Source organism: Scyliorhinus canicula, chromosome 7, assembly GCF_902713615.1.
Source record: "Scyliorhinus canicula chromosome 7, sScyCan1.1, whole genome shotgun sequence".
In the NCBI taxonomy this organism is placed as follows: Eukaryota; Metazoa; Chordata; class Chondrichthyes; order Carcharhiniformes; family Scyliorhinidae; genus Scyliorhinus; species Scyliorhinus canicula.
Genome location: NC_052152.1, coordinates 143,474,962 through 143,485,842, shown reverse-complemented (window position 1 = coordinate 143,485,842; position 10,881 = coordinate 143,474,962). Strand labels below are relative to the sequence as shown.

Here is a 10,881-nt window from a genome sequence, read left to right as displayed (position 1 = left end):
GTATATACTCATTATTCTTGCAAATTTACTTGCTGTACATACATTTTAGTGTTCATGTTACATTTAAATGATTTGGCCCATTTGCAACTTAAGTTCTGCTATGGAATTGTTGGTATTTGAATATCAGGGGCCTATTGTCCATGAATTGGTTAACCATCATTGTACGTAGAAGGGTAGACAAAGCTATAAATTTTGTTCTCTCAATGAAGCACAGTATGTCAACCATATGGAGTTATTTTTCACTTCATGGCCAGGAGTTTTAGGATTGCAGGATTTCTTTTCCCACCATCCGACGAGTCGACAATGATCACAACCCCGCTGATACTGGCTGACCCAGACTGTCCCCAGACTCAAAGGGCCAAATCCTGCTCCTTGTTTCTATCTTCAAGAGTTCAAGACCAGACAAGTATGTGTGTATGTGTGTGGGGGGGGGGGGGGGGGGGGGTCTCAGGGTGGAGAGGGGGGTGTAGGGGGAAAGCAAGCAACCACAGCAGCTAGACCCTGTTGGGGGTGGGATGTGATGGGGCTGAACTCTTCCCACCATCCTGAGGGTGGACTGCAGAGAGTTGGGGGTGGGCAGGAGCCTGGTGGGAAAGTCATCCAAGAAATTTTGTATACCCTACGATGCAAACAACCCAGTTGTGGGGGAACTATAAATTCTGCCCCAGGTTTTACCACTCTGGTTCTCTTCTCTTCCCAAGTTCCTTGATTCTGGTTAACATAGTGGCACAATGGGTGCATCTGACTTACCACTGCTTCTCCAGACAACTAGGCTTATGTGTGAAGGCACATTGAACATGGTTGCCTTAGAGGCCAGTATACTGGAGCCAGAACATCATCCCAGATCGACCTCAATATGTGCTCATGACTAAATCACTGGGAGCTATACAGAAAATAGATTTACGGAAGGATGGAGCACCAAAGCATTGGTTGAGCATCCATCCGCTGTGATGTACAAAAATAGCAGGGTTATGTATATATTAACATTATTCAAATGGAAGGGCTTTGGTGTCTTTTAATTGTCTGGATGTTTATCCTTACAAGCACTGAAATAGAGTTGTTAAAATGTTGAAGTATCTCCTGCCCAAAATAAAGGCACAATAAGATAAGTTTGAAGCAAATATCTTCGTAGTACCACCGAAAGGGAAAACATATTAAATTGGCACACAATGCGAGAACCACTTTCTGTGCACTCCCACCACCACTCCACCCCATTAAACTCTTTAGTCATGACCCTTCTAGCTTGTGCACATTCCTGACTTTATGACAGGAAGCAGAAGGAAGAAAAACTTGAAAGTGTGTGCAACTAACTTTGCATTCTGTGAAACCAATTAAATTGCCATTACATATTAAAACTCAAGTAAGGAATTTCCTATGGTTCTGTGTGCAGTAACATTACACAGTAGGAAAAGAGGGCCCTAAAATAAATTGTTCCGAATGTCAATTGCTGTTGAATTTAACATGTTTTAACAAGTTAAAATATGGGCAGTTCATATAACAATACTATAACAAGTCTACCAACTTATTTGAGTCACACTTTCTAGTTTACTGAAGTGCCTTATCTGGAGAACTTGCGCACAGCCTTGTACGATGTTGGTACAGACAGGAACATGGAGCCATCTTTGTCTTCCATTGTCAAGTTCTCTACTGAACCCCAATTCTTTTTACTGCTTCCATGGCTCTTTGGCAGGAAGAGTCCAGCAAGTTTTCTGTTCCGTCGTTCTCCTCTGGACTGCTGGAAATCTATAACATGACAAAGTGGATCAGTTACCAACTGAACAACAAACGGAGCGGAGGCAGGAAACTTACTGCTCAACTCTGTATAGTAGTAACTTAAAGCAAACCACTAAATATTAATAACTCAAAAATGATTGCCCAAATAAAAATTGTATGAAAACCAATCAATCCACGTCATATATTCTTTTTAAATTGAACACCATATTTAAAGGAAATTCCAGTTATTTGAGTCAACTTTTGGTTGGCAGCACCCTCTGAAATTCTATCAAATTAAACATTTAAATGCCACGTGACATTTATTAATTGAAAGAAAGAGCAAAAGACCATATCAAATTTTAACATAAAATTAAGATGCCTTCAACCAAGAAAAGCGGTTTTATTATTACTGCCGAGGATATTCTTCAGTACAGTACACAATATCCGTTATCTTTATCAAAGTTATATTTTTTTAAATTTAGCGAACCCAATTATTTTTCCAATCGAGGGGCAATTTAGCGTGGCCAACAAACCTGACCTGCAGATCTTTGGGTTGTGGGGTGAAACCCATGCAGACATGGGGGAATGTGCACATTCCACATGGACAGTGGACCCAGGGATAGGATCGAACCCGGGTCCTCAGTGCCGTAAGCAGCAGTGATAACCACTGCACCACCATGCCGCGAAGTTACATTTTAACTTAATTATATACTATTTTTTTTTTCTTTTTAAAATTTAGAGTAACCCAATGTTTTTTTCCAATTAAGGGGCAATTTAGCATGGCCAATCCAGCTACCCTGCACATCTTTGGGTTGTGGGGGCGAAACCCACGCAAACATGGGAAGATTGCGCAAACTCCACACGCCAGTGACCCAGAGCCGGGATCGAAGCGGGACCTCGGCGCAGTGAGGCAACAGGGCTAACCCACTGCGCCACTGTGCTACCCAATGTATACTATTTTAATAAGTTAAACTTTTCTGTTGCCATCCTTTGAAGTTTGGACCTCTTCTTTAGATATCATTTGGGTGAGGCCAGGGTCAGGTTGTAATGTCCACATGGTTAAATAACCCACCAGTATTCACTTACCAGGATTTTTTATGCATAATGGATTATAATATATAGGTGAGATATGATTTACACATGTCAAACTATACCACAAGCAAGGAATCAGTGTGTTCAGGAACTAATTTTGGAAGATTATTGAAAAGCAATTGTCTGACCAGGTCAACCTTTACACTGTTAGACTGACTGATTGGGAATTGGCTTTTGAAGCCAATTTTCAGTAAAAGATAATAATTTGGAATAGATTCCGTCTTATAAACAGACAATGGAACTTGCAAGGCAAAGAAAATTAGGTCAATAAACAGTTTTTAAACTAAACAGCCTAGAAGGTGGTATTGAATTGACCAGAAGTGTGTTATTGGTTAAAAACATTTTAAAACCAGAAATGGCTCCACAAAATGGAGATTTCAGTGAAAGTGTAACTAAATTTTCATTGTTCCAGCCACACTGACTCATGACAACAGAATACCTCAATTATTGTAATAATTACTTGTTTCAATGATGTGGTGGGGGAGATGAAAAAAATAGTCAGCCCCAGACAACCGGAATCTGCCAGGACCTACTCGCAGTTTATCTATTTGAAGTTCAAGAATAGATTTGGTTTACGATCTTTTGCCTTTGTTGCCTTTTACAATCAGCATATTGGAGCCAATATTAACACTGGATCAGTCCCAAACAGATTAGGATTTTATCATAGAATTTACAGTGCAGAGGGAGGCCATTCGGCCCATCGATTCTGCACCAGCCCTTGAAAAGAACATCCTACTTAAGCCCACAGCTCCACCCTATCCCCATAACCCAACCTATTCTTTTGGACACTAAGGGGCAATCTAGCATGGCCAATCCATCTAACCTACACATCTTTTGGACTGTGGGAGAAAACCAGAGCACCAGGGGGAAACCACATAGACACGGGGAGAAAGTGCAAACTCTACACAGACAGTCACCCGAGGCCGGAATTAAACCCGGGTCCCTGAAGCTGTGAGGCAACAATGATAACCACTGTGCCACCTAGAGTTATAAAAATATAACTCAATTGTTCCCTCGTCTCCGTGGACACTTTTATATTAAGTGTTTATTGCGTGTCTCAGTCAAAAAACTAAAGGGGCAACAAATGGCACATCATGCTGCTGCAATCTGGAGACAAGGCTCAGATATTGAAATGCTTCGAGTGCCCACATTTGAATGAATCAGTAGGAGACTCCCTTCAGAGGCTGATGAAGAGCCACATTTTGGTTTGGTGAGGACTTGGGAGTGTCCAACTTAGTGGCACAGCTGAAAATGAATGAAACTGAACACACACACTAATCAACTGGAGGTTACAAAGTCAGATCATGTCTGTAACAACGTGGGACTGGCCTATCTGCAATGGTGGCCAATATTTTATTTCACTTCTTTAAAAAATATTGCAACAATCTTACATTGAACTTTATCCTAAACCTGTGAAATGGTAAACTGAGAAATTGCAATCAATCAGTGTGATGAGCGAGAAAACACGAGGAGAAAAATAATCTAGTGGCAATTCAAGCTTTGTTAGAATAACTTACAAATGTTGACTCTTGATGAAACATGCACTTACATCTGTCAAATAAAATGTCTGAGGCATTACATACAAATATTATCAGCATATTCTTTACTGACAGCTATGCATAGTCATTTCAGCAAAACCTATGCATTTGTATCTTTTCATGACCGTAGGACACGCTAAAGTGTTCCGGATCAATTAAGTGCATCAATGCGGAATGTATGAAACCTGGCAGGACAAGGCCCCACAACAAAGTGATAATGACCAGATTGCTTCTTAAAGAGATGTTGTTAAAGGATAATTATTGCCTGAGACATCAGGAAGAACTTTCCCCAAGAAGATCTTTGATTTAATATCTTATCCTAAAGACAGCACCTCCAGCAGTACTGCACTCCCACAGTGTCAGCTGAAATTCTGAGCTCAGGTTTCCAGCCTGGGTCTTGAACTCACAACATAAGCAGTCTGAATTAAACAGCTTCCTCACATGGCAAAACAAAGATAGTCAATTGTGCAGAGGTTCATATAGTCAACCATTAATAATCAAGAGGCCTTTTCATTCAAATCCACCTCAATTAGAACATGCAGCATGGAAACAAGTTATTCTACCCAATTATAATGCTGGCTTTTGTTGCACTAAAGCACATTCTCATTATAATGCAATACAGTTCATACTTTAAAAAAAAAGAAATTTTTATTGAGAATTTATTTTCTATGTAACACCATAAAACCACACGACAGAACAAAATTACTTCCAGACTCAATCCCACCCCCACCAAAAAATTACAACCAAGTAAAAATGACAAACAAAACCAGAACCCCCCCCCCCCCCCCCCCCCCCCCCCAAAACATCTGCCGGTGACCAATGTAATGATATGTATATGTGTACATAACTAAAGGGTTAATTATAACATCTGGCTGTAACACTACCACTAGAGGGCACCACTAGATCCACCTATAATTACCAGATCCAAGAGAATCTTGGTCCCTTTCAACCCAGTATTTAGTAAGCAGTAGTGCGTGATAGATAGCTCTCAGTATAGTTACTATTTATAGTTGTGAACCAGTTATATCAATCATATTTAATTACTTGATTTCTAGAGATAGTTCTGTAGTGTGTCGAACTCAGATATATTCAATCTTTATTTTAATAAATTAGTTTGCTTACGTTGAAGACTCGCGGTTTCTTCAGGGTCACACCGTCAGACCATCTGCATCAACAGCAACTAGTAACGATACATATTACTAGAGCCAGTAATATAACAACCAGCTCTCTGAAAAAGGAAATGCTACCTAGAGTAGAACCCTTCTGCTAACCCACTCATGATATACTTAACCTTTCCCCAAGTGCAAAATTTCCATTAGGTCACTCAACCAGGATGAAGCACTGTGCGGAACCAGAGTCCTCCACACAAACAGAACTAACCTTCAGGCTCCAACTCAATCCCAAGAACCCCTGACATGGTGCTGAAGGAGGAGGCCCAAAAGCTCACAAGTTTAGGACAAGATCAGAACATATGTGTATGATTCGTCAGACCCCATGAACAACACTCACACCTATCCTCTAATCGTAAAAAACCCACTCATCCGGGCCCAGGTCAGATGTGCCCTAGGCACCACCTTGAACTGAATCAAGCTGAGCCTAACACGAGGTGAAGTTGACACTGTGCAGAGCCTTACTCCACACCCCTATCAAAAACTTGACACAGCTCTCCCTCCCACTTCCTTTTTACCTCATCCAATGGCGCTTTCCCCATCGACACAAGCTGACTATAAATATCTGATGTGTTCCTCTCCCCCATCTCAACCGCCGAAAGGACCCTATCCATCAAAGAGGGTGAGGGTGCCAAGGGGAAGGAATCTCCTTACGTAAAAAGTTACCCAACTGGTAATACGTAAACAGATTAGGTCTTGGAAGCTGGAATTTCTCCAACTGCTTCTCAAAACCAGCGAGCTTCCCTTTTTTAAAGGCCGCAAAGGAGTTCACACCGAGTAGTTCAAAGAAACTTAGTTTATTTGCAATAACTATTATACACATCACACGGAAGATCCCAACTGGGTCTGCTTTGCCGATGCCTAACTGGCTGGATTTATATGCCCTACAACTGTACATTGTTTAGAGGACCCCCAACCCCTTAACGGGAACTCATTCTGCAAGGTTCACGGGGAAGTTAATTGTTCCCACCCTGTAAGGAACTTGCGGGTTATAACACCAATCTATAAACATGTCCCTGAATCGCTCCAACCCCTCCTCACCCGTTGTCCCAAACGATGAGTCGAAAACCCCTGGAACAAAACAATGCTTTCTGCAGATTCGGCCCAACAACTACATGGCACCCAGTTTGAAATGCTGCCTAAACTGTCTATATATTCTCAGAGTGGCCACCACCACCGGACTTGGAAGTCCATTTAACAGGGGAAAATGGAAGTAGACCCAGAACCAAGGCCCTTAAACTAGTACCTCTACAGGAACTTCTCTCCATCCAGCCCCGTATCTTTAAGCAGCCTCCGCACCTTTTTGCTACCCAATAATAAAACAACAGATCGGATAACGCTAGACCGTCCGATTGACTTTCCTTCTGCAGAAACACCCGACCAATCCATGGAGTCTTGTCCGCCCAAATAAAATATATAATTTTATTAACTTTCACAAAGAAAGATCAGCATGGTGGCGCAGTAGTTAGCACTTCTGCCTCAGGGCGCCAAGGACCCGGGTTCAATCACGGCCCCGGGACACTGTCCATGTAGAGTTTGCACATTCTCCCAGTGTGTGTGTGGATCTCACCCCACAACCCAAAGATGTGCAGCGTAGGGTGGCACGGAGCATGTTAGTTAGCACTGTTGCTTCACAGTGCCAGGGACCCAGGTTCGATTCCCGGCTTGGGTCACTGTCTGTGTGGAGTCTGCATGTTCTCTCCATGTCTGCGTGGGTTTACTCCAGGTGAGCCGCTTGCATCCCACAAGGCCCGAAAGACGTGCTTGCTAGGTGAATTGGACATCCTGAATTCCCCCTCAGTGTACCCGAACAGGCGCCGGAGTGTGGCGACTAGATTTTCACAGTAACGTCATTGCAGTGGTAATGTAAGCCTACTTGCGATACTAATAAAGATTATTATTGTTATTAAGTGGATTGGCCATGCTAAATTGCCCCTCAATTGGAAAAAAAACTGAATTGGCCACTTAAATTTAAAAAATACTTTCACGAAGCAATATTTGGGAAAGAAATCTGGGAGACACTGAAACAAAAATAGAAACCTTGGGAGGATATTCATCTTTACCACTTGGACCCTGCCCGCCAGGGACAGAGGGAGGTTTTCCCACTTCTTCAAGTCAGACTTGGTCCCATTTTATATATTTTTTTTTTTACAGATTTAGAGTACCCAATTCATTTTTTTCCCCCAATTAAGGGGCAATTTAGTGTGGCCAATCCACCTATCTTTGGGTTGTGGGGGTGAAACCTATACAAACACGGGGAGAATGTGCAAACTCCACACGGACAGTGACCCAGAGCCGGGATCGAACCTGGGACCTCAGCACTGTGAGACAGCAGTGCTAACCACTGCGCCACCGTGCTGCCCCTAGACTTAATCCCATTTACCAGACCAGCAAAATTAAGCTTATAAAGTGAGGCCCAATCATGGGTCACCCAGAGTCCCAGATAATGGAAGCTGAATCCGGCCAGGCGAAAAGACAACCTTCCCAGATCGTCTCGTCTCCCTGGGGGATTCACCGGAAATTATTTGTTTTTGCCCAAGTTCAATTTATATTACGAGAAGCAGCCAAAACTCCGAAGAAACTTCATTAACTCCTCTACACTGGAGAGGGGTCCGTTATATATAGCAACAAATCATCTGCATACAAAGACAATCTAGGCACGATTTAATAGAAAAGTTTCTATGTGCAGTAGCGAGCGGAAACTGCAACAAGCTTCCCGACGCTCCGCCGTCACCGCTATAAAGTGTTAATTGGACCACTTAACAAGGCCCCACGGGCTTCACGCTGCAAATGACTGTCCCAAAAGCTGATTCGCTTTGATTGCGTGCGCCAGCCCCCCGCTAACAAGGGAGAGCAGCACTTAAATCAATCCTGCCCCAAACTGCTCGCAGCCATGCCACCGAGGAGACCAGCCCCACGATTCAGGAATGCCGACCTGGCCAGACTGCTGGATGTGGTCGAAATCAGACTGTTCCCCCTTGGGTCTTGGATGGTTAGCCACAGGGCAGCCACCCTGGGAGGAAGTGGCAGCAGCCGTCAGCTCGGGGAACATCACCAGGAGGACTGGAACCCAGTGCCGTAGGAAGGTTAATGACCTCCACTGGGTACCATGGGTGGGTTGGCACCAGGCCCCTGGCACCACCCACGCCACCCCCAGGCCCCCTCCATGAGCATGCGCCTGGCACCATCCCGTACTCCGGCCCACCATGTCCAGCAGTGCCACTACAGTACACCACCGAGTGGTCAGGGAATCGGAATCGCATTTTGAGGAGTCTGACGCACTACTCAATGACAGCCCAGATGGCTGCATGGGCCTCGTTGCATCGGGCCGCCGCATCGGTCACCGACCTCCGTACTGGCGTCATTAGCAAGGTCCTCAGTGGGTACCCCTCATCCCCCAAGAGCCAACTGGCCATCCTGGGGTGGTCCTCAAAGAGGCCAGGGATGTCCGACTGCCCCAGGATGTTGCTGACATGCACACTCCCTGGAAAGAGTGCACACACGTGCATGATCTTCATGCGGTGGTCTCACATGAGTTGGGACGTTCAGGGAGTGGATTCCCTTCCTGTTGATGTGGGGCACTCCCAGACGGCTCAGTGAGCATAAGGCGACATGCGTGCCATCGATTACCCCCGGATCTGAGGCATCCCAGCGATGTCGGATAGTGCTGCTCCCCAGGCACCCAGTTGGGCCAGGTCCATGTCAAAGTTTATATAGTTACCTGCCTGGGCAAACAGGGCATCCGTGACCTCTCAGATATTCTTGTGGGCTGTAGCTTGAGAGATGCCACACAAGTCCCCCCTCAAGCCCTGGAATGATCTGGAGGTGTAAAGGTTCAGGGCTGCGGGGACAGCCACTGGAAACAGATATCCTCCTCCTCCATATGGTGCAGGTCCACAAGGACATGACACAGGTGCCCACTGTCCCCTTGTTGAGCTGGAGCCTCTTGCGGCACACGCTGTCCGTCATTTGTTTGACAGACCACCGACGTCTGTACACCTTGGGCAGTTGCCAGCGTCCCCCTCTGGGTCCCTCCCTGGTCTGATGGCGACCGAGTCCTCAGGGTGTGGGGTGGGGCCCTGCATACAGGCTATGGCCTCAAGCCTCTATCGATGCTGTTGCCGCCTGTCTTCTCCGGTGTCTGGCCGCCTGGTCTGCCAGCAGCACCACAAGGGCAGCTTCTGCGGGGTCCAGGGTATCATTCATTCAGTGCAATATCTGTAAGGAATTGGGAAGGATTGTGAGACTGACAACCAGCAATGTCTCCCTCCCAGGGACCCTCCAATACCCTATTGCTCTTCACCCACCCCACCCCTAACCATCTGACATGCTCTGTCTACGCACCCCCAGCCACAGTGGGGGCCCTTGGTCACCAGACTCCAGACCCTGTACCCCAGACACCCGCACGGAATGTTACCTGGACCGGGCGCTGGTGACCTCCCCGGTCCACACACCCACCTTCTGCGGCGAAATGTCCCGGTGCTGGGGCTCAGCCCCAGGGTGTTCAGATGTGGTGTTGCATCCCGCAGTGTTCATGCACAGTAATCAGACATCACGGTCTGATTGGGATGCTGTGCAATAACTCCCACATGCAACATGGCATGCCTACCCATGAGAATCCACTTGGGAGCTGTGAAATGGTCACCTAGCGACGAGTGGCGATTCCCAGTTAGTAATAGCCTTCAGCCACGTGGCCAGAGACCACCGCGATCAGTAATCCCAGTGCCCCCGGCCTTAATGCGAAGATGGCTACACACCTTCTTGGATCCCCACAGCAGTCCTTCCGCAAGCTTCACATTTTTAAAAAGGTGTACTAATCAGCGCCTGCGTGACCACTTGCCGGGGAGGCGGTTAGATAATGGGAGGGGTCACTCCCATTAATTTTATGGAGATTGGCCTTAAGTGGTGATTATTGGTTTCTTCCACGCTATCAGTTCCTGATGTTGCCAATAGGAGTGGACTGGTTAGATCACAAACCGATCTGCGCCTGTGCGGTTCTCGTTTTTGGCCTCCCCCGCGATCTAACGGCCTCATCGTGCTCTCCCTTAAATTCAAAGTGACCATTAAATCGCGACCCCTATGCTCCCTCTCCATTCCGCTCCACTTTGTAGATGACCTCAATGATATGATCAGGGGCTCAATTGCCAAGGCAAACAATAGCGGGGACAATGGACGACCCTGCCTTACACCTCTCTTTAGCTGGAAATATTTTGAGCTCAATTATTATGAACACACGCGATGAGGTTCTATATAAAAGCTGGATCCAATATTAAATCTAGGTCCAAATACAAACCTTCTAAGGATCTCAAACAGATATCCCCACTCCACCTCATCAAAAGTATTTTCAGAGTCCATTGAAATAATTATCT

General features: G+C 45.6%; 1 protein-coding gene across 2 annotated transcripts in view; it reads right to left on the bottom strand.

Moving 5' to 3' along the window:
- Positions 1–430: 430 nt before the first annotated feature.
- LOC119969427 (ankyrin repeat domain-containing protein SOWAHC) overlaps positions 431–10,881 on the bottom strand; it is a 184,710-nt gene continuing 174,259 nt past the window's right edge. For both annotated transcript variants that reach the window (XM_038803057.1, XM_038803058.1), the window contains one exon: positions 431–1,743. In XM_038803057.1, the coding sequence (XP_038658985.1) occupies positions 1,559–1,743 (185 nt within the window). In that variant the 3' untranslated portion in view covers positions 431–1,558. The remainder of the gene's footprint in view (positions 1,744–10,881) is intronic.